The sequence below is a fragment of the Canis aureus genome, chromosome 2 (assembly GCF_053574225.1).
Source record: "Canis aureus isolate CA01 chromosome 2, VMU_Caureus_v.1.0, whole genome shotgun sequence".
Classification (NCBI taxonomy): Eukaryota; Metazoa; Chordata; class Mammalia; order Carnivora; family Canidae; genus Canis; species Canis aureus.
The window spans coordinates 90,215,116-90,239,484 of NC_135612.1; the positions used below are offsets into that span (position 1 = coordinate 90,215,116).

The window sequence follows — 24,369 nt, forward strand, 5'->3', positions numbered from 1 at the left end:
TCAAATCTAAAGCAAAACCAAGAGCTCTTTACTCATTTATTTTTCTCCACTGGGCAAGGAGTAAAGGAAGGAGTATTTCCAGAATCTACCTTGATGCAATTCTGATAAAACGTAACTTCATTGTGACCCAGTTATGTTTTTCTCTCAAACGACAAAGCATGAATATTCACAATAGCAGAAATTAGAAATTTTTTAGGGAAGCAACCGCTCTCGGATAGACTCCCATAATTCCAAGAGCCAATCTCGACTTGTAACATGGCAGATGTGGGCTGTCGTAAAGTCATCCAACCACTGGACCAACAGACTCCCTGCAGGATTCTCCAGCTGCAACCAGGATGCTCCTTCAAGCCCCTATTCCAAGCTTTCCTTTGAGATGGGACATCTTACATGGTATTTGAAACTTCCCTGGTTCCCCTACACAGAGGTGGTGCCTCCCCTGGCTGTGCTCCCCAACCCCATGGCATTTGACAAATAACAGTATATTTAAATAACCCTATATTATATTTATTCACATACTCCTCTGATTCCCAGTAGACTGGAAGGTCTTCCAGTACAGAGACCCCATCTTTGGATCTCTTCCCTTCTTCTCCGGCACTCAGTGGGCTCCTAGGAAATGCTAAAGGACAACATACTTCTCTTTTCGCATGCTGATATAGTTCAGCAGAACGCTAGCCTACGCATTTTACATCCAGCCAACGTTCCTCTGGGTTGCTCCCTGAGGTCCCTGCCTTAGTTTTTATGCTACTCTCTAGCTAACCAGAGCCCCACCAGCAAACCTGCCTTCAGGTGCCCCATACAGCAGTCACCTGCTTTCCTTCTCATCACCTCCCTCCCCCTGCTGTCCTCAATATCACCCACAAGTTGGAAGGAAACGGACATGTTCAAACAAGTTACGATATCCTGAGAAAGTAGGTATTTCAGATTGGGTCCACGCACTGCCTTTTTCCTAATCATTCCTTTCACAGTCCCAGCCATTCTTCACTCACTCCAAGAGCAATAGCTAACATACACTAAGCGTACTATGTGATGATCACTGTTCTGAGAGGTTTGCATGAACTTTCTCATTCGTGCTTCAGAACCAACCCCAACAGTAGGTACTATGGTTACTGCTGTCCTAGAGACAGGTACCCAGCTCACAGAATGTAGAGTTAAGCCCTGAACTCAGGTAGGGGGATTCCAGAACCTATCTTCTGAACCACTTGTATCAGAGACACAGGCTTAACATATCTCAGCATTAATTCAAAATCATATAATACTGAAATTTCACTTCTCATTGACCTTTCCTTGGGGAAAAAAGACATAGCTTTATAGAGTCTATTTCTTCACTCTCGATGCATGAACCACTTGAAAATAAAACAATTTAAAAAACTAGCTTGATATTCAGCTCCCTGTTTAAGATCCTTTTAAAATGCCTGAAGTTTGAGAGAGAAATGAAAATACGTATAAAATAGTTTTCTCCGAATTCAGGTAGTTTATCATTCTTTCATGAAAACTATGGTGAATGATCGTAACATTGTCTAAACCAACCATGAGCATGAGACAAGGTAGGACACTAGAAGGGCAGATGGTAAGGGATGTGATAACATGTATAGGAAAACAGTATGAGGCTTTTTCACCATAAAAGAATATCAGCACACTGTGGGTTCCTGTTCTTTCTGCCATCGGTGCTATGAATAAATGGAAATCCAAACATTAAAATAAAAAGTGAAATTCTTCCAAAATATTCAGTGCAGGAGAAAATTTTTAAGCAGGGATTTCTTGTAAAATGACCAGAAATTAAACTCTTAAAGAGGAAATTAAAAAAAAAAATCCAGTATTACTTTAAAGACCATTAAGGTGCATAAGGACTCCTAAACAGGCTACTAGCTGGCACCTCCGAATGACACAGAATACTTCTTAGCAGCTTGAAGAGGATAGTGCTGTAATAATAATTCTAATGAAAATGAGTTCAAGAAGCTGAAATCTGATGTCCCCAGAACAGAAAAACAGCATGTAGTGAATTAAGTGTATCTCAGAGGAGGATTTATGGGACCCGGCATAAATTGGCTCCATCAAGCTCACCAGGTGGGGCAGTCACCTATTGTTCGGAGCTGGGACACTCCATCCTGCTAAAGGAACGTAGAATCACATCCAGGCCTAGCGCCACTACCAGCTAGACGGGATCTGCCCCCAAGATCTCAGGGCTCACTGAGACTCTCTGGATGGTCACTCATGATTTCAGGAAGGCGCATAGAGTGCGTCTCAAAGACGCTCCCTAGGGCAACGATGACAGGGATCCCAACACTGCTTCCTCTATGTTACAGCTGTTTCTGAGCGTGACCTTCAGGGGGGTGAGGGATCTCTCCGTATCACACAGAACACCACTGGCCTCTGAAATGCTGATTCTCAGCAACCTCGATTTGAAGGGCAGCCTGAGCATTATTGACAAGCACTGCTCCAAATCACTATCTGCCACTGCTCCTATGTCTCGTCCATTGGTAAAAGCGAGTCTCTTATTTTTTCGACTCTTCAGTTCAATGAAGAATCGCAAGCTTTAGCCCAATGCAAAATGGAAAGTGGACGTAACATTTCCTGTTGTTGCATACATAAGGCATTTTAGCAGCGTGTCTGGTCTGTAATAAGCCTTCAATACACGCTGCCTTCATGAGTTTATCACCTATGATCTCCTATTGGTCAAACAAAAATGCCTTCCGTTCAGGTTAACTTCTACTTGTTCCGAAAATGTTGGTGTTCTAACATTTTTAAGGTGACGATTTTAGGTTATGTATTATTCAGGTGGATAAATCAAACTTATTAGTAAAAATATTGCCTCCCCTTCGCTCCCCTGGCTTCTTGACATTTCTCTCTACACCCAGAGCAAGTGTGAGAAATACTCTGAGACAAAACCTGGAGGACCCAGTGGACGTTCCCCACACCTCGTCTAATGCCGTGTGCCATGCAGAGAAAATGAGAACGAAAACTACAGTAAATATGAACGTGCAAAAGCCAACTTCATCATCTACACATTTTATTAGCTCAATGAGATCAGATAACGCCTACACGGAGCTTCTGAAAAACAGAGGCGAGGTGATGAGATGCGGGCTAACAGTTCTCCAAATGCCAACCGCGTGACAAGTGTTTCGGGGAGCTCTACGGGCATCATCTGATGTAAAGCACGTCCTTCCAGTATGATGATCGCTCTTCCAAAGATGGGGAAACAGTTTTGGAAAGACGAAGCAATCCGATCAACACGCCACGGGGGATTGAGAGCAAAGGCTTCTGGTTGTGTGCAGCCACCGTACGGACAGTGAGGTTCACGTGAGGCACGAGCGTCATGAACGCAGAGCATCAGGCTTCTGGCGTCGCTGTCAGCCAACAGTTCTGAATTTAACAAAGGGGCACAGGAGCTTGCATGCGGTCAGAGGGCACAATGCGCGTACCAGCAGGGAGGCCCTGGCACGCCGGCCGGAGGGCCGGGAGGAGCAGATGCGGCCACGGCGGCCGCAGCCCCGCAGACAGACAGACGGACCTGCCCAGACCCGCCCGGGGCCGCTTCCCCGCAGGCTCCCCTGTGGGGATATTCCGGGGGCGTCGGTGCCAAGTCACCCCCACTGTTCCCAGTCCCCCCTCCAAGCGCTCTCGCCGTGTCCCGACAGCCCAGCAGCTAGAAATCGCTCTGAAAGAGGATAAGAAGAGTGACCGGGAGAGGAGTCCACGCAGCCAAGTGCGTCCTTCCGTGGAAGTGGCAACGCCGGGCCCGCCGCCAGCAGAGGCACCCGCAGGGCCGGGACGCAGTTCAGTGCCACGCTGCCCGGCTGCCTCCGCAGACCCGCGTCCCAGGGCGAGCGAGGCGGGATAAAGGAGCCGGCATCCGGGGAGCCCCAGACAGATGTGGGAAAGATAAACAGCCCTGCTGCCTCGGCGTTTGTCCAGCGGCCCACGGACAGCGAACAGGCCCGTCGCCGCCGCCGTTCAACCGCAGGCCCCACGGAGGGGCGGACGGGCGCGCTGGCCGCCACCCTGTCGCTGGTGTGCGCCGAAGCCTTGCGTGACCGGTCGGCGTGATTCGGAACAGTCCAGCGTCGCTTACCAACAAGTGACGAGGAGTCACGTGGAACGGGTACACACTTGATCGTCCGCACACGCTTTCGCTCACGCGGGGTGTATCCTCGGCCTCTGAAAGTCTGGTATGTTCTCGGGCCCCAAGTTGTGTCTCCTAAGAAAATAACTGCTGTGGTTTAAAGCTGGAAGGATAAAGCGGCCAGATGACAATGGTTTCGAGATGAGCTGGCATTCTTTTCCGAGGAGATTAGCACTGTTGGCTTGCCCTTATTTTAAGAAAAGGAATGTGTTATGTGTTGCCTGTAAACTTGTAGGATTAGCCAGAAGAGGGATTCTCTAGGTCCTCGATGAACGGGGATAAGTGGTGCTTTCCTTCAGACCTGTTCCACCACATATTCTCTACTCGAACTCCTGTGCAGCGGCCTACAGCAAGGATCCTAGGGCTCCGCAATGCCTCGGCCTCACACCGGCTGCCACCTGCTTACGACTGGTGTGTGCACGCAGGAGAACTAATTCTGCACAGGCCTTAAAAAAAAAAAAAATGTGTTCTTTAGATATCCTCTCCTGAGAGTGTAGGGTTTGGTCAAATGTGGGTTCCGTTGTAAAGGGATTTAGACTCTTCCAAGCTAAAATGAGTATTTTCTTTGTATCGACTGGATAGAAACGTGGAAATGTCTAAGCGTGCAACTTTATTTTCCAGGACTCCCCAGCTGGCCTCATGGGAATACTTCTGGACTTTTTTTGTTTTGTTTTGTTTTTAAGCCAAAAAGCAGTGTCAAAAGACATAGTAGGAGAAATTTCAAATCCGAAGATACTAAAACTTGGAGACTTTAAAGTACTACTTGTGTTCAAAGACCTTACATGCTATCGGTATGAAAAGAAAAACAGTGCAAACCTCTGCCTGTATCAGTACTGCAATTTCCTTATTATAAGACGATTGCGAAATTAACGCAATGCCTAATACCCAAGATTTCCTATGGTATGCTACTGGTTTTCAGTAACGTAATTTAGGAATATCAGCATTTTATTTTGCATGTAAGTGTCTCACTGCATTTAGGATTTAATGTCCTAATGTTACTTATTTATTTATTTATTTTTTGGCAACCTTAAACAATTTCAAAACTTTCTCATACTCTTGCTTTTGTGTTAGGAAGGAACCCATAAACATAGACAATTTGCACTAGTGGAAACTGAAATGGCCTGGGTCTCCTTTAAAGGCCATAAAAGAGAACTTTAATGACTGCAGCTTAATCCCATAAACAATAAGTGAGCAACAGAATTTTACACCAGCCCGCAAATATTCTGGGCCTCAATACGATTTTTTTTTTTTAAATTTTAACCCTCAAAGACGTTACGCACCAGCCACGAATTACTTTGAATTAACAATTTTGCATGGAGGCTTTAGTGCAGGTACACAGGTATCTTCTCTGTAGGATAGACGGATATACGTCATAGACGTCCCAGTTCTTTCTTACAGTTTGTAGTTTGTTTTCCTTAATGGTTTCCACTGAATTAACTAGTCACTTAACTAAATTAGATTTCAGCTGAACACATAGGAGGGCTCTTAATACAATCTACGTGAGGCGCGTTTCTCAGGGCTTCATTTCATTCCCAGATAAGCAAGGGTGGCTGGCAAGAGGCACCTTGGCAATCCGGCCCTGCACGGGTTAGGTCTGGGAGTGTAGGAGGACACCATCAAAACAGGAGGCAACGTGGTCTCGCGTGTGACTCAGGCTCCTTGACAGTGATGCAGCAGGGCCTTCTGGTGATGTCACATCTTCTGATGCCCGTCTTCCAACAACAGAAAGGAGGGAGGCGGGAGGGAGGGAGGAGTGGAGGGGGTGTAGACGGAGGAAGCTTTTTGGCTTTTGTTTTTTAGCAGGAAGGTTTTTAATATCCATGTGCTTCTTGACATTTGACTGATAACCCTGTACTTCGCCGCTTCTCTGAAGTGCAGAAAAAAAATTTTTTTTGGTAGTTATGATGCTTTGATTTACAAACAGTGACTTTCCCATGCTCTACGCTACCATTAAATTCAACCTAGCCACAGCAACAACAGCCTAATCTGTTTCTTACAGATTAAAAGTTGGGATTTCTAAAAGGGCACAGATCTTATCTTCTGTTCTCAGATTTGTCTTCTCTCTCTAGATCAAGCTAAAACTATCAACATAAAACAAGGAAAAACTTAAGAATTTTGAAATGTTCACAAAACATTTCGGAATTGTTTTGTCGTTTTAAAATGGAAAACACTTAGAAACATGAATTATACATGAATAAAACTATTTTTTTTATTTTTTGTTCTTCAAGGAAAGAAAATTAAGTTACTGTGCATCTTATATGAGTGGCATTTATAACATTTATAACATAAGCCTGCATTTATACACCTTTTCATTAGAGTTTGTATTTAAAAATCCACATCTAAATTGCTAAAAACCATATAAGCTCACACAACGTCTAATTACTTAAAAGTTAATTCATTGATCACTTCCTGTCTCTTACAACTTCTTGGGAAAAAAGATGCAATTTTTGTGATGTTGACAACCACCTACTAAAATAAAGACTATATCCCATAAGGCCATAGTAATTTGATTGTGGAACCCTCTGGTTAGCTTTCTTTATTTTTATTTTTTAAACAATGTGCTGAACAAAATGTATAATGGTTTATTTTGTGATAGCTTGAATGCATTCTTTAACAAAACTGCCTTGCCATTTAACGTATTTAAAAAAAATAAATATTTGAAAAGTGTATCCACAATGTTCCTAAGAAATGGTTTTGAATTCCAGAGTCCCAAGGAGATGAATTGGCTGTCAGATAACAATGTGCTTCCATCAGATGGACTTGGCAGTTGTAAACAAAAGGAATTTTCTCAGCTTTTCCTCACAAATATGAAATATTTGCTTTCGGCCAACAGCTGGGGTGATTTAAAGAAGTCCTGCATATATATTAGCTTTCATTCAAAATTACAAATCCTCCTCCCACTCTGAAACATCTGACTGCATCTTAGTAGAACTGAAAATTGTTCTGAGATGAAGTGACATTCTCAGGGGAAGTAAAAGTCAAGAAATAGCACCTTCTTGCAACTCTAATCAAATTTCAGATCACAGACCATTTGGTTAAGAATTTTTAGAAAAAAAGTTAATTTGTTCAAATGGTATTTGAAGTGGCCTGAAAAACAAGGAGAAAGTTTGGTCTGTTCTAGCATTTCTGAAAATATTTACAATATAACCGAAATAGAGACTGCATGAAAAGTCAGTGAAATTCCTTCAACCGGATGTTGCTTAAAGATATATACATATGTATCCATATAACCAAAAAGTATTCATGAGAACAGTGTTTAGGTTTGAACTACTATTTTAAAATTATCTCTCCATCTTACCAAATGCTTAAATTATTTTGATACTTTGTAAATAGATGAATTAAAAATACAATCGACTCATGATGAATTAACGATTCATAAAAGTCTATGAAAGAGACCAAAGTATATTTTCAGAGTATTTGTATATACTAAGAGACAGGTTACGAACTTATGAACTTTGTAATGAACTTAACCAAATGTTTACCTTGTTTTTAATTCTCTCTGAACAACTGCTCAAGGTGGTGACTTTAAACTTATTTTGAATTCCACAGCTAAATTCCCTACCTTGTAATATATATCATGAACAAAATTTTATGGCAAAATAGACATCTCTGGGCTTAATTTTACTTGTAGTTATAAAAATGGAGCCTATATATTCACAAATATCTTAAAAGCTGAAAAGCCATTTTTTTTTCTACTTAATAATTGCAGAGAATTAACGTTTTGCCTATGGGCCACAGTACATCTGAATATGTGCTATGCCTAAAATGAACTTCCTATTTCAATATTTTAAATAAAATTTTTATTTTTACCTAAAGTGACTATTAAAGCAGGCGTGGAAATTGTTGCTACTTTTAATAGAGCTGTTAATTACCCTTAAAACACAGACTTAGTAAACTTGAGTTATCAAGACATAAGAGACATGGAACTCAGACTTCAAATTACAAAGTGTGTAGTTTATCTCAATTACTACAGGCAAAGATTTTGTCCTTTGTAGATATATACTATACTGTAGATATAAATTAATAATGGCCCTCAAGTAGAATATATCAATCTCTTAAGATTTTGTTTCTGAAAAAATAAAATCTATTTTAAAGTTTGGATTCCACAGGATCTTCTTGGGGAAAAAAAAAAATCAATGTTAAAATGACCATGTTTTGATAATATAATTCTTGCTTCCATTTCTACTAATCTTTAAATTCTTTTTCTGAGAGAAATATCTAAAAAGCTACCATAAAATAATGAAATAATGTTTTGAATAGCTGTTACTAACCATGTCTACCATAAGTGAGAAATACCAAAAAGCTAATTTTTACCACTAAGAATTTAAAATATGTCATCCAATGGCACTAATGACACACAAAGCAACAGCATGAAAATTAAAATAACTACTAGCAAACTTTTCTGATAATATACTCTAAATGCAAATAAAATCACCACCTTTCTTACTATTAAGGCAAATAAAACAAACTAGATGAGCAGTAAGGAAAACATGTAGCTCTCTAAGTACCAAAGCAGTGGTTAGGATTTCAAGGAAATCAATGTCTCAGGAAAGGAAGTCTGTATTTTTTTTTAATCTTTATTAAAGGTTAGTACCATTTATGCAAAATTCCACAATCTCTAATTGTAAATTAGTCTGAACACCACTTGTTCGACCCCTTGTCTCCGTAAAGCATTCAAAGACTACGACATGAAATCGAAGACATGGCCCTTGAAATTCAAGTATTTTTTTTTAAATACAGTTATGTCGTCATAACTTTGGAATTAAAAATACTTACAGTCTCTCCAGTTCCTTAAGATCCTGGAATGCTCCTCTTTCAATGGTGCTAATCTTATTCTCCATAAGCTGACTGAAATGCAAAGTATAATAGGGTCTTAATGTTACCACTCCCCATCTGAGCGAGTTTCATTCAGTTCAGCAACTGAAAACTTGTAACCTCTTTCCCTTTATAAAATCAAGTAGTGCTCTGGTTTGAGCTTTAATATCAAACTTAATGAGTATTTGAGAGAAATCACAGAAGGCGAACAGCATCCACATCACAAAACTTTGGTAGAAAATCCTTATGCATAGTTTCTCACAAGATTTTCTAGCCAAAACTCTGAACCCCCAAGTACAGTCTATCCTGAAGGGCAACCCATGACACTGCAGTTTTGGTGGCTGTTTTTTGGTAAACTGATTTTGGAGTGAGTTCTTAAACTGAAAATAATCAATATACAGCATGTCACCATACACATACTTTAATTCATTTATGGATATACATCAGGAAGTGAAAGATTTCACAACGGCCAAAATGTGTCCTTTAAAAGATGAACACCCAACACACAGTGATCAAAAGTGTTATGTTCACTACAATGTAAATATTTACAGATCTGTGGGTAAAAAGTTTTACATTACGTTGAATCTCCAAAGATGGTTCCCTCACAACAAATTTTACCCACTAATTAAAGAATAAACAATATTATAAAGAGTTCAAAGATTCAAAATACAGGAAACGATTCAAAATATAACCAGTGTACTTTTTTTTAATAGAAAAACATTTCCCATCAAAAACTGTGGAAAAGTTGGACTCTCTGGTTTTAAGGTTAGAAATTATATCTAAGTGCCGTTTGCTAGAAAAGTCTTTTATATTAGCAATAATAAAATGCAGACCCACTTAAATTCTTTCTAGTTAATCTCAAATCCTAAAAGTGTATCAAATATCTCACATTACTTATTCATATTGTGAAAGCAATTATTCTACACGTTTATATGCATAAGGCACTTAGGGTATGGTATAGCAAACATTTGAGGTCATTTCTATAATATTGTTTCAATGGCAAGCATCCAACCTTAAAACAAAAGCCAACGTTTTCATCAAAAGCTGTAATACAATGACAAAACAAAAACAAAAAAAGAAAGGAAACAAAGGCCTTTCAAAATTTTATGTTTCTGTCATTGGGACAGTTTTTCAAACTGAGACCAGTAACAATACAAAACATGCAACCTTAAGAACAAAAGAAAATTCTTCAAAATACAGAAGAACATACTTACAGAACTCTTAGGTGTCGAAGACCAGCGAAATCTGTCTTGGTAATCCGTGTGATGTTATTGCCATTCAAATCCCTGAGAGAAAGCAAGAAAATGAAAGTTCCATTTTAGTTCTATCAAGATCCAGTTAAACAAAGAAAAATAAAAGACTAAGAACTTTAAGGTGAAAGATCAGTTCCAATTACTAAAATAGCCCTACAAGTAAATGAGACAAGGAAGTAGTAACCTCTGAATTTTTTTTTTTAATGATTCTTAACAAGTTTACAGAGCCCATGCTTACTGGCATCTGACAAGAGCATGAAGCGATTATGTTATCAGAAGTCCTCTTTTGTGTGTGTATGGGGGCGCTTTCAATTTTTGTTTTCATGAGGATGTGTAAATTAATTTCACAGGTCTTCTATTTATTATGGTCAGGCACACCCCGAAAAAGTTCCCTTCAGGAAGTTCACAAGAATAATTTTCTAATGCTACCCAGGAAGGATTTTTTTCTTTTTTTCTTTTTTTTTTTTAAATTCTACCCCGAGGTGGCACGGTGGCTAAACTTCCTAAGGCAAAGAAAAAAGTTAGAGTGCCATCAAAAGAGCCGCACTTCAAAGACTTGCATTTATAGGCATTTACCTTCCAACAATTCTATGTTTGTATGAAAACTAAACTCTTCATTTGCAGCTCAGGGAACCCCGCTGTGACGGTGAAGTCAAAACTACCAGAGGAGGCAATCATGGAAAGAGATTCAGGCCCTGACATTTTTGTTCGGATTTCAGCACCACGTTCCCTTCGAGTCACCACCCCCTTTTCTGGCATCTTGGGTCAAGATCTAAACTTGCCCTGGTTCCAATCATTTCAAGTAAAACCAGGCTTTTTTTTTTCTTCTTTTTTTTGCTGCGGTTTGAATGTCCTCCTTCCCGTTAAGTTTTTCTCTTGCCTCGGAGTTGAAAACCTCATGCTGGAAATTTGTATGTAAAGCGCTGACTTTGTCAATGATGGAATCCTACCAGCCGGCCCTGTGCAAACTATTTTCTGAAAACTTTCTTGATTCCCTCCTAGGGATCTTTTTTGGTTCCTTTTCGCCCAGGCACCCCAAACTCTGTTACTATTTTGTTCTGGGCACGCTCCCTTTTTGAGTAAGACACGTTAGTGCCCAAACTTTACACTTTTTTTTTTTTTTTTTGCAGAGCACGAAATGACAAGTGCGACAGCAGACTCCCCAACCCACTCCCCACGCCGAGCAAAGTGCCACCGAGCTGCTCCGACCATCCTTGGGGCCTTTTAGGGCTTCTGCCGTAGCACGCATCCCTGCCCCCCGCCCCACAGAGGGGCCCCCGCCCGCCCAGCGCGGGGCCGGAGATGCGGGGCGCAGGCCAGGGCGGCGCGAAGGGCAGCGAGGGCTCGGGTCTGGCCTTGGGGCAGCCTTGGGGCGGCCTTGGGGCTGGAAGCTGCGGCGGGGAGCGAGGCGGGTCGCAGGGGGAGCGCCTGCAGGGCCCGGCGGGTCCCTCCGCGGGGCGCAGCCGGGGGCGAGCGCGGCGCCCGGGGCGCTCACAAAGGGAAGGGCTGCGGGCCGCGGGCAGGGGCGCCTCGGGAGCCTCGGGCCGTCCCCGTCCCCGTCCCCGTCCCCCGTCCCCGTCCCCGCGCGGCCGCCCTGACTTCTTCATTAGAGATCCGCGGAGACAGGGAGGCGGGGATGTCTGCGGGCAGCCGAGCGGGGCGCGGGGAGCGGCGGCCACGTGAGCGCGCGCGGAAACTGCCAGAAAGGTGGACGGGGGCCCCGGGGAGGGGCCCGCGGGGAGGGGCCCGCGGGGAGGGGGCTCCGCAGGGAGGGCTCCGCGGGGAGGGGGCGCCCAGGGAAGGGGTCCGCGGGGAGGGGGCGCTGCGGAGGGGGAGCTGCGGAGGGGGCTCCGCGGGGAGGGGGCGCTGGGGAGGGGGTGCCCAGGGAAGGGGCGTCTGGGGAGAGAGCGCTGGGGAGAAGGCTCCGCAGGGAGGGGTCCGCGAGCAGGGGGCACCCGGGGAGGGGGCGCCTAGGGGAGGGCGCCCCGGGGCTCCGTGGGGAGGGCAGGTTCGGCCTGGGAGCGGCCCTAAGTTGGCCCACGCGGGGTGGGGGTGCGGGTGGGGGTGGGGGTGCGGGTGCGGGCGGGGGTGGGGGCAGGCCCTCCTCCCCGGGTCCGGGGCATCCCGCCCTCCGCGGCCTGCACAAGCGCCCCCGGGGGGCCCCCGCCGCCCCACGACCCTCCCTGCGCAGCCCTCCATCCCGGGGGGGGGGTGGCACGAAGCCGGGGAGCGGAGCCCTCTGCGTCCCGAGGTCCCCACCCCCCGCGGCGACACAAGCTGGGGTCCGGACCCCGACCCCGGCCACCGCAAGGTGACTCTGTTTGGGGAACAAAGTGGCGCGTCCCTCGGCCCGGCCGCCCGCGAGGGCTGGTCCCCGCGCCCCCCGCGCCCCGCGCCGCAGGCCCCACGGCCGCCGCGGGAGGCGAGGGGCTGCCGGAGGGGGGGCAAGGACCCGGCGCGGCTGGCGGCCCCCCTCCCCCTCCCCCGCCCTCCGCTCCCCGCTCCCCGCGCGGCGCCCTCGGGTCCCTCGCCCTCCCGGGGAGTCGCGGCCGGGACGCGCGCAGAGGCGCTGCCCAGGCGCGGGCGGGCGGGCGGGCGGGCGAGCCGCGGAGCCCCGGGGCCCGGGGGGGGGGGCGGGGGTACTCACAGCCTCTCGGTGTTGCGGGGGATGCTCCTGGGCACGCTGCGCAGCGCCAGCCCGTGACAGTCCACGGTGCTGCCCGAGCAGGAGCACTGCGCCGGGCACGCCTGCGGCGCCGCCTCGCCCAGGATCAGCAGCACGAGCCCCAGCGACACGGGCAGCGCCCGCCGGCCGGCCCCGCGCATCTTCGCCCGCGGGCGCCGCGGCTTCGTCGGCGGCTCGTCGCTCCGCGTCTGCGGCCCCGGGTCGGGGTGCGGGTCCGGGTGCGGGTCGGGGTGCGGGTCCCGGCGGGCACGGGCGGCGGAGCGGGCGCAGGTACGCGCCGCCCCGGCAACTTTCGCCGCGGGCGATCCGGCGGCCGCGCCGAGGCCACGAGGACGCCCCCGGGCCGGGGGCCGAGGACCCCGCGCCGCGAGCCCCGGGGGCTCAAGCTGGCGGCGGCGGAGCGGGGGGGAGGGCGGCGCCGGCTGCTCGGACCCCCCCGCGGACGCGGTGCCAGCGCGGAGGCCGGGCCGGGGGCGGGGGCGGCGGCTCGGTCGCGGCGGGCTGCCCGGAGCTACAGGGCGCGGGGGCCCCGCGAGCGCGCCGGGGGGGCGGGCATGGCGCGCGGGGGCGCTCGGGGCTCAGGCGCGGCTGCGGCGCGGCCTCCCGACAGCGCGGACCGCGGGGCGCCGCCTCCCGACAGCCGGGGGCGGGCCGCGAGCACACATGCACTCCGCCGGAGGAGGTCGCGCCGGGCCCGCCTCCCGCCCGGCGTCCTTGGCGACGCTCCGCGCCCGGGCCCGGGCCTTCCCGAGGTCACGCCGACGAGACAAAAGGGCAGCGGGGCCGCAGCGCCCGCCAGGCGGCACCCCGACCCGGGGAGCGCGGGGTCCCCCGGCGGCTGGGTGCGCGGGCCGGGGGCGGGCGTCCGCGTGCGGGTGCGGGTGCGGGTACCGCCGCGCAGTCCCGGCGGGCGTCCAGGTGGTGGTGGTGGCGGCGGCGGCGGCGGCGGCGGGCGGGGGGGCTCCGCCGCTCCGAGGACGGCGCGGTCCGCTGCGCGCGCGCGTGTCGGCCCCTCGCGTGTCCCGGGGGCGCCGCAGCTCCGCCGCAGACACCTGATGGCAGAGGCGGCCGCAGCCCCTCGGCCGCCCCGCGACGCCGCCCGGCGCGCGCCGCTCCCCGAAGCGCAGGAACTTTTCCGAGGCTCCGGGCCCCGCGCCCCGCGGCCGCCTTCCCGCCGACGTCGCGGCGCCGCGCGGCTCCCGGGGCTGCACCTGCCTCGGCGCCTCCGCGCGCCTCCTCCGCGGGGAGCGACCCCGAGCTCCGGGCAGCGCCGGAACAATAGGGCGGGCGCAGCGGCCCCGGCTGCGGGAGGCTGGGTCTCGGGCGCCCGCGCAGCCTTGTCTTCAGCGCTCCCGCCGCGCCCGCCGAGCTCGGCCGCCGCCGCCTGCGCCCGGGAGCCGCGGCGCTCCCATCACCCGCCGCCGCGGGCCTCCGCCGTCCGCGCGCCGCGAGCCCAGCAGCCCAGTCCCAAGTTCGGCCGCCGCGCGCCTTATATGGGCGGCCGAGCGCCCGCCCCCGCCCCGCCCCGCCCCGCCCCGCCCCGCGCGCCCCGCCCCGCCCCCGCCCCGCGCGCCCCGCCCCGCCCCGCGCGCCCGGCGCCGCCCCCGGCACCTCGCCGCCCGCAGAGGTGAGGCCCGGGCTGCGGGCGCGGCCCCGCGCGGGGTGCGGGAGGGGAGGGGCGCCCCCGCTCCGAGCTGCCCCGCGGGGAGGGGGAGGGGAGGGGAGGGGAGCGCTGCGGGCGCCCTGGCTGCCGCTCCGCCCTGCGCCCCGGGGGCTGCCCCGGGGAGGGGGGGGGCGCAGCGACCGAGAAGCCCTGAGACGGCGGCGGCGGGGGGGGGGGGGGGGAGGGGGGTGGAGGGAAGGAAAAAAAAAAAAAAAACAAGAAAAAAAAAAAAAAGCCCATTGTACCGAAATAGACCTGCCTGCGCTCGCGGACGCACACATGCGCACCGGGGGGAGCTCCGAAGTTCAGAGTTTGTGCAAGTTTGGCGGCGCCTCGCCCGCCGTCCGGTCCCCGGGAACCCTCCCCGCGGCGGCGCGCGCTCGGACGGGCCCCGCGGGCGTCGCGGACACGCGGGATGCTCCCCCCTCCCCCTCCCCCGCCCCCTCCCCCGCCGCGCGACTCGCTCCCTACGGCCCTAGCAACGCGCGATGCGAGCGGGAGGGCTCGCTTACCTGGGGGAGGGTCTGGCATCCCCCCCCCCCACTGTGCTTTGAAAACACCATTTCCCTGCTTCTTGCCTTTTTGTGTGTGCGATGCGCGGCTGGCGACTGCTGCACGCTCGTGCTCCCCGCTCCTTCCCCAGCAAAAGCCAATGTCCCTCCGGAGTTGAAAGGGTAAGTGGAGGGGTGGGCTCCTCGGGGGCCCTGGCACCCCGTCCCCTCCTCGCCTGCGCCCTCGCACCGCACCCCACGAGGCGTCCGGGAGGCCCTGCGAGCCCCCCCCGGGATGCGCCCCCCCGGGATGCGCCCCCGCAGTGCGAGAATTATCTGTGGATCTGCCCCCCCCCCCCCCAGAGCAGGAGGATCTGTCCAATTCCTTTCTGTATCCCCAGCATCTCCCACGATGCCTGCCTGCCACGTAGTCGGTGCCCTGAAAACTGACCCATTTGTTTTGAACATAAGAATGTATGTACTTCATCTGAAATTTCACCAGTATTCAAATAAACCTCCCCCCCCCCCCCACTTAAGTTTTCCAAAATGTCTTTTAATTTCCAAAAGGTCTGTTAGGCTGTCTCTACCTATTCGTTTTGCCAGCTCTGGAAATCCTAAAGCTGTTCTGAGGACATTTCCAAAGACAGGGAACCCATTCAATAAAACCAAAGGGGAACTCTTAGGATTACTCATTTTAATGCCATAGATTTATGTTGCTCTGTTCTTTTAAAGACTTGAAAACACTTAACATTTATTAACTCATTTGTCCTTCTAGGTTTTAGCTTAAAGGTCTGTTATGTAACTTCTTTAAGAAGGTGAAAGTGGAAGGCATACTCACGTTTCCTTGTAAGGCTAATGAGTTAAAGAATAAGTGCTTGTGAACGACCAAGTGTTCTTCCAACACCCTACCCCAGCGCCAGCGAATTTTCTTTATTCTCTACCAATAAATCATGTGGTTGAAATATATTTACTGCCGCTCTAATTAATTTAATTTCATGACTCTGATATCTTGTCAGCAGCAAGATGTATTTATGTTCAACTTTATCCGCCACCTAGAAACATTGTTCTGCATTTTAATTGCAAAAACATATCTTGCATTCCAATACTTGCAATTAATTTTATATATATATACACACACACACATATAGTTGCACCAGTGAAAGTCATAAACATGAGTTCAAGTTTGATTCTTTGTCTGGCTCACTTTCCATTCTGCCTAAAGCCAAGTAAAGAACTGAAAATAACATTTGTAGGAACATGCCTATTGGAACACATTTTTAAATTCGATGGAAATTTAAATAAGAAGATATGTCCAATGGATTTCATGAAGAAGAAAAGGGAGACTGCAGCTAAATTCCTGAGCAACGTGGCACAGTAATTTCTCTCTGTTATCAACTTTTGAGTTAATAAAGGGAAATTTATACATGAGTGACCAGGTTTCTAATTTCTAAAGCTATTCTTGTAGTAGGGTGTTTTTTGGAAGCCTTGAATGCTTCAAGACCAGTAACTTCTAGGTCTTTGGTTTCCTAGATTATGTTGCTCCCAAATGAGATCCCAATCTCTCTTTGGCTGTATTAGACCCATCCTGAAGAAAGCCTTCTGTGGTGCCTCTTGTCACCACATGAGGTCTCCATAAATCCTGACCTGAATTAAACAGAAGTGGAAACCACTGGAGTCAATATTCAAGTCTCCTATTATGTTGAGAGAGAGAGAGAGAAAAAAAAAAAAAAAATCCGGTTGCTACGACAATTTAGGAAACAATTTAGACAATTAAAAAATCATACAGTTAAAAAGTAAAAAGCAAGCCTTCTCTCAATTTGCATTTTCTTTGGAGAAATGGATGCATGAAATTGGGACATATGGAGAAAGGGAATAAGAAAACGAATTGATGAAAAAGGGGTAAATATGAGTGAAAGCAAAGATAGTAATAGCATTGGTCAAATTCACGAAGCTAACCAAATAATTTTGTGGCTCTCACTGCCTTCATGCTACTATTTTCCATCGTTGCAAAATGTGCTCATGGTAAATACCTAATTTTTCTTACAATATCTTTGCATTTGAAATACAAATATGGAACCCCAGACTCACGGAGATTGAGATTTAACTAAATTTAGTTTTCATGCACCCCAAGCGCCGAGCCATTTGATACAGTTAAAACCACAATGTAACGGTGTGGGGTTGCTATTTTACTGGTATTCAGGTGAGGACACTGGTCTTTAGTCAGGTCTGATAAAACGGCACAGCTGAAATCAGAACCCAAGTTCTCTGACCTCAAACCTCAATTGGTTCTCCTACACATGGCTATCCCTAGAGATCCGCTGAAACTCTCAGGGATCGAGGAATCTACAATTCATCAGGAACTGGAGATGTGCACATCTCTCCACGTGCTCTATTTATGGTCATCTAAGAAGAGTAGGGGAGAGCTAGGGTCTGCAGGAGTGGCACCCCAAGTAATATCCCAGCAGCTTCAGGAGTCGGCTTAACCTTTGAGATGACTCTCTAGGGCAGTGCTCGCAGAGTATGGCTCCTGGACCAGAAGCATCAACAACACCAGAGAGGTAGCTGGAGATGCAAATGTTCAGACCCCACCTCAGACCCACAGAATCAGAAACTCTGGGGGTAGAGGCCAGCAATCTGGGTCTAAACGAGCCCTCCAAGTGGTTTTGACGCCCGCTGAAATTGGAGAACCACTGCTTTCTAGAGCTACTTTGTGGTTACATCTGAGCCACTTAAGTATAGAGAATTAAACAGTACTGAGTGATGGTCGGTGCCTGCTAAGCGGTCTTCTCCTTGCCGGGCATTTGACAAGTGCACGTTCCTGGTCACCTCTAGGGGGCACCAGAATATTTTTATGCAGGGCCCCACAGAGGCAACAAAAGCTTAGGCTCCTTTTCCCAAAGAAATGGCCTTGGGAAGTGAGAACAGCTTCAATCTCAACAGGCTGCCCTAATTATTACGTGTCAGCCAGTTAACAAAATTCACCATATTTATGTTTTCTTCTAGTTTATAGTACATAATGTGGGAATGACGATAACCACTGTTGATGATTATCGTGAAGATTAAGATAATATGTGTCAAATTGACACAGCACAGTGCCTGGCATAGACCGAGGTGCTCAGTAAATAAAAAGCAATATCACTGGGATCCCTGGGTGGCACAGCGGTTTGGCGCCTGCCTTTGGCCCAGGGCGCGATCCTGGAGACCCGGGATTGAGTCCCACGTTGGGCTCCCTGCATGGAGCCTGCTTCTCCCTCTGCCTGTGTCTCTGCCTTCTCTCTCTCTCTCTCTGTGACTATCATAAATGAATTAAAAAAAAATTAAGCAGTATCACTTTATTTTTTTAGTCATTACTACTGCTATGAATAGGTAAATATGTCTAAAATATCTTATTTCTGCTGAGAATAGATTAGATATGTCCATTAACAGTTACGATGATCTTGTCCTGAGCCCTGGGGAACCCAGAGGTGGGCAGGATGCGGGCTCTACTTTCAGAGTAGAAGAAAGACCCTGCCCTCCCCAGGCCTACAGTAATCCATGAGCAAAAGAGTCGAGATGAATACTGTTAGTTTCACGATACTTATATCCCATGATACCCTTTGAGGGGGTGAAGCTGGCTTTCCATTCCATAATAAAAGAGCTTGTGGGTGGTTTGGTAAAATTAAAACAAAAAATCTAAAACCTGGATATGCGGCTAAATGGGAATGCTTGGGAAGCTTTGGCTTAAGTCCCTCAGACTTTCCGGCCAGTTTCTCTCATTTACATAATGTTGGGATTAGGCCAGCTGAACCATGATCACTTCCCAGAGTGTAGGAATAATAATACATGTATTAAGTAATGTCTGTGTTTCAAACACTTAGCTTCTTTATGCTCACAACAGTCTTCTGAGTTAGAGGCTATTTTGATCCCCCATTTATACTTAAGAAAACGTGGGTTCATAGGAACTCATTCAATTGGTCATGTTCTTAGCACATGGCAAAGTAGGAAGTAGAATTCTGGTCTGGCACCAAAAATCTCATTTTATAAACATCGTGATACACTGTTTCTCAAATCCTATCATTTAAGTATACTGTGTGATGACTTGTTCTGTATATAATTAAGGCAAAAATGTTTTAGGAGAGGTAAAGATGGAGTGAAGAGGCATTTGAACACTAAATATATAATATACTTGGGCGAGAACAGCAACAACAAAAAAGAGTAAAAGGAATAGTTAATACCCAATAAGGCAGGTTACAAAAGCACATTAATGTTAAAAAAAGCCCAAAGGAAAATATATAGAAACATTTTAATGGTTTTATGAGGTTAAAATAAATTTGCAAGAATTTAACCATTAAGGGAAAAGGAAATACTGTTGTAAATTGTTTTAAGTTGCCTGATCTTTTGACTCTACAAAGTCTGAAAACGTGCCTCCTGGATTTTCACAAAAGAAAAAAAAATCTTCCTGTGTTACGTGGGAACACCTTCTGTAGGCTCCTGCTAGTTTAAAAAACGTCGACCTTCCTGCTACGAGGTCATAATTACAGGCTAAAATTATGAAGAATTTGCTCTAGTCTACTATAAACTCAAAATATTTTCAGATCCCAAGGCTAAACATTATATATTTTAGGGAATAGTCAACTCTGATTAACAGAGGCTCTTCATAATCACTATTAGAAAATTGTAGTTCAAAGCACATGGCTGCCTGGTGGCCAAAAAGCCATTTTCTCAGAGAAAGAGTCACAATAGCGTCTTAGGTGAGCTACTGGCAAACTTTTTCCTGTAAAGAAACAGACAGTAAGTGTCTGTTAAGCCAATGGGCAAAGTTAAGAATATTATACAGACTCCAGTATAATGAAGAGAAAACAAATTTCTACAAATGTTTTGCTGATGTAATTAAATACATCACAGTTGGTTACAATTCTTTGGTAATATAAATTTACTTAATGAGAATTATGGAAGTATTTTTAGAGGGATACTATTTCATTTAATTGGGATCCAACATAAGTAATTCCTATCATCAAATCAGTTGCTGAATTGAATACACAAAAAATCATTTTTAGCTCACTAGCAATACAAAACATGTGGCAGGTCCAATTGAGCTTCAGTCCAAAAAGGTGGTTATTCGATGTGAGAGGTCATAGTTTCCTAAAGGGTTACGTTAAAATTCAAAGGGATGTTGTAAAGATAGAAGCTCTGAGCTCCAAAGTGGCTGCTCTGTGACAGGCAGTAAATGTCTTCCTCAGTATTATCTACTGCTCTCTCCAGTTCTTCAGCTCTGAAATGCAATTCTGCAAAAGCGTTTAAAGAAAATTTAAATTCATTTCATTTTAACGTAAAATAAATTAGTACAAGATACGTTGCATATCCATTTCTTGCATGTGCTTATCTGTTGAACCAGATGGTCCTCATATATAGGATGAAGATAAGAGTAAGTAACATTTATTAAGTATTTACTATGTGCAGGCATTATTCCAAGTGTTTTACTTCATATTCTCACTTGATCCTCCTTGAACACTGTATTACCTAAGGGACAAGGATGTTGAGGGACGGAAAGGTTGAGTAACTTGCCCACGTGATGGTGGGGATGAGGGAAATGAAGTTAGGAAAGGTTACATAACCTGGGTGAGGTTACTCAGTTAGGAAAGGGTAGAGCTAGCACCCCAACCCAAGCAATCAGGGGCCAAAGCACGAGGCCTCTTACTAATTCACGAGTCCTAGGAAATTCACGGTAACAAAATGAAAATGATGCATATGAAAGGACGATGTAAACTGTAAAATAATGTATTAATATTCTTATTTGCTCTGCAACTATTTTTAATTGAAGATGGTGAATGTGGAAAACAACATATAGACATTCAGTCAAGAATCACTGGGCTGAATATAATCTGACTTGAGCCAAACCCTTTTATCTCCTTCTTTCCATAGTAATAGGATTCTTTCATTTCTCTTTCATGACTTGGGATACACTCTCCTCATATAAAAGGGAATAAAACAAAAGGGATATTTTTTACACTAAAATGACATGGAGATTCTATAATATATTTTCTATGTAAATACAGGAAAAACATTATGTAAAGAAGAACCTCTGAGTATAAACAGAGTTTGACTTTTCAGGAAGTACAGTGTCTGAAGAGATAGAAATACTACGTTACGTGTTGCTAACCAGTCACATCTTATTGTGTAAGAAGAATCAACTCAAAGCTGTGTGTTCCTCCTTATGATTGTAAGGTAACACAACTGAAAAATATTCTTAACGTGTGATTGCCCAAGCAGTATAATGAAAAATCATGAAAAATAAAATGTGAGTTTAATGCATTTTAAAGAGCATATCAGAATAAAATAACATCTAAAAGCTTGTTTGTTCATTCCAAATTGCTTTATTTGGGGGATGAATCTCTTCAGAATTATAGCCATACCTCTTTTGTGTGTGCATGGATAAGTCTCACCTATATATTCCTCGTCTTTAGTGTCTTTGCCAGGATCTTAATTTTCATTTTTCTTTCTTAAACTATACTATGTGGAAAATAGGAGATTATGTATTATCTTACCTCAAAGAAGTTGATGAGGTTAAATAAGATAATACGTAAAACCCTTGGAGACTTTCGGTCCTGAAACAAGAGGGCATGGGCTCACAGATTCCCACTCTTCCTCTTTGAGTAAATGCCCTTTAAATACCCCAACAGGCAGTGACAAAAGGGCCCAGAGAGCTAGGAGAAGAAGAGGATGAACTGGCTAGGAAGCTCAGGAACTGAGGAATGACAGCACTGTGTCCTGGTTTTTCCTTCTTTCTCAGTGCCAGAAAAGGGCAAGCCTGTGAGAGTCCTAATGGGGAACCTGAACCCCTGATCCTTCCTAGGGCATCAGCTGGCTGAGACCTGCCTCCCAACTGCTGCTGCAAGATGATCACTGGGATACCAGTAGGGAAGTGGATCCACCCCCCAGGGAGGTGTTAGTGGAACCCAGCATTCCCCTGCCCTATGCACAGTGGCATGAGAGACCCAGGCCCAGAGTCTTGTGGCTCTCCATCATCCCCTCGTAGCCCCCACTCTCGTCCCCCAGCAGAAGATGACCCAGGATATTATTTCAGCTCCTTCAGGCAGCACAGTAGGGACTGAGTAGGAGCCCCAGCAGCACCAGGAGAGCAAAACAGACCAGAATTACATTGCAAAGGCTCTGAAAACTAAAGTCCACATAAGTAGGCCGGGACCTACATGCTAAATCTAAACACAGCGACTACAAGCTAAAATAGAAGATTTAAATAGGATCAAGAGTCTCCTAACATAGCCAAAATGTCCAAGATGCAATAGGAAAAATCACCCACCCATCATACAAAGAACCCAGAAAACCACAATTTGAATGAGAAAAGACAATTAACTGATGCTAATCAGATGGTGAAAGGGGATATCAAGACATTCTTAGGTGTGAAAATAAATTGTCTTGCCAGTAGACCTACCCTAAGGAAATGGCTAAAGGACATTCTTTAAGACAAAAAGAAATAATAAAGAATGGAATCTTAGAACATCCGGAAGAAAGTAAAAACAACAGAAAGAGTAAAGATATGGGTACAGACAGTATATTTTCCTTCTCTTTCCTTCTCAAATAAGTAAATCATATTTGATGATTACAGTGAAATTGTAATACTGTATGATGTTATTCTCAGTGTTTGTAGAGGAAATAGTGAAGACAATAGTATCATAAACGGTGAGAGTAAAGAGAAAGGGAGGTAAAGTTTCTGTGCTTCACTCAAACTGGTAAAATGTCAACATTAGCAGACTGTGATAAGTTATGTACATACAATGTAATACCTAAAACAGCCACAAAAAAAGTGTACAGACATACTCGAAAACACTATAGAGATATCAAAATGGAGTTCTGAAACATGTTCAAATAACCCGTAAAAACAAAAAACAAAAGAAAGAAAGAAAGAGAAAGAAAGAAAGAAAGAAAGAAAGAAAGAAAGAAAGAAAGAAAGAAGAAAGGAAGGAAAACCACTAAAAACAAATAGAAAACAAAAAGAGAATGACAGACTTAGGCTCTAACATATTTCAATTATTACATCAAATATAAGTGATCTAATTGTGCCAACTCAAAGAAACAGATTGGCCGAGCAGATTGAAAATCACGACCCGACTGTGTGCTGTTTGTAAGAAACTCACTTGAAATATTATGAATAGGTAAGTAGAAAGTAAAAGGATGGAAAAATGTATACCATGCAAACCTTAATCAAAAGAAGGTAGGAGTGGTTATATACACATCAAATAAAGTGGATTTCAGAGCAAAGAAAATTACTAAAGACAGAAAAGGACATTGTATACTGATACTGTTATGTCTTCTGGCCAATCTGCCCAGAAGACGTAATGTTCCAAAATATTTATGCAAAATTATAGAGATGAAAATGCATTAGGGGTTAGGAGGGGTCGAGGGGAGGTGAAGAACACACATGGGGGAGAGTGGATGCGACTACAAAGAAGTAGCAAGAGGGAGCCTTAGGGAGATGGTTCAGTAAAGTATGTTGATTGTGGTGGTGGTTACATCACCAACCCACGCATGTGATAAAATTGCCCAGAGCTACACACCCGCACGCAAATGCAGAATAATGGGTGAAATCTGAATTAATTCTGTGTGCTGTACCAGTGTCAATATCCTGGTTTTCATACTGTACACCAGTTCTGTAAAGTGCTAATAGTGGGGAGGCAGGGTGGTGAGTCCATGGGACTCCCCTCTACATTTCTTTGTGACTTCCTATGAATTGAAAAAAAAAGCAAAAACACCCAAGAACCCAAAATTACATCCTGAATTATTCCATCTGTCTAACATTGTTGACATCACGAGAAGGAAAAGTAAAAGTCTTTATTCCTAAACAGCATGTAGGGCTGAGGATTGCGTATAGAGACACTGGAGGGTAGAGACGGGAATGTCCTAAAGGAGTCCTAAGTATGGGCTTTGGGCTGAGAGAGAGAGAGAGGAGAGGTGTGGAAGATCCTGAGTGGGGAAGGAGGAAGGAGGAGAAGGAGAAGAGGGGAAGACTAGGGTAAGAAGGGGGCTAAAGGCCATAACTGGAGGAAGGGAAGTAATAGTAACTGAGAAGAACGTGAGGAGTGTGTGCGCGCAGGACTGTACGAGAATAAGACTCGACAAAGTGTAGGAAGGATTTCCGGGGGAGAAAGGGTGCTGGCCATCCCGAGTGGATGCTATGGGAGCCAGAACTGTTCAGGGGAGATATAAAGGAAACGTGTGCACGAAGAGGCAGACAGTGATCAGAGCTACACGTGGTGCAGGAAGCAGGACGACGGGACTGTCACGGATGGCCCGAGAGTTTTTTTTTTTTGAGGAAGCTGTGGCTAGAACTCTACACGTGGAGGGGA

The 24,369-nt window shown here is 46.6% G+C and overlaps 1 protein-coding gene across 5 annotated transcripts in view; it reads right to left on the bottom strand.

Annotated features, from left to right (window-relative positions):
* SLIT2 (slit guidance ligand 2) overlaps positions 1-13,118 on the bottom strand; it is a 347,237-nt gene extending 334,119 nt beyond the window's left edge. For 4 of the 5 annotated variants that reach the window (XM_077881285.1, XM_077881294.1, XM_077881275.1 and 1 more), the window contains exons 1-3: positions 12,836-13,118; positions 10,150-10,221; positions 8,897-8,968 (exon numbers count right to left, since the gene is read on the bottom strand). In XM_077881285.1, the coding sequence (XP_077737411.1) occupies positions 8,897-8,968; positions 10,150-10,221; positions 12,836-13,014 (323 nt within the window). In that variant the 5' untranslated portion in view covers positions 13,015-13,118. Of the gene's footprint in view, positions 1-1,009; positions 1,081-8,896; positions 8,969-10,149; positions 10,222-12,835 lie in introns of those variants that run through there. The other variant, XM_077881300.1, reaches the window with a different exon arrangement.
* Between the last annotated feature and the right edge of the window lie 11,251 nt (positions 13,119-24,369).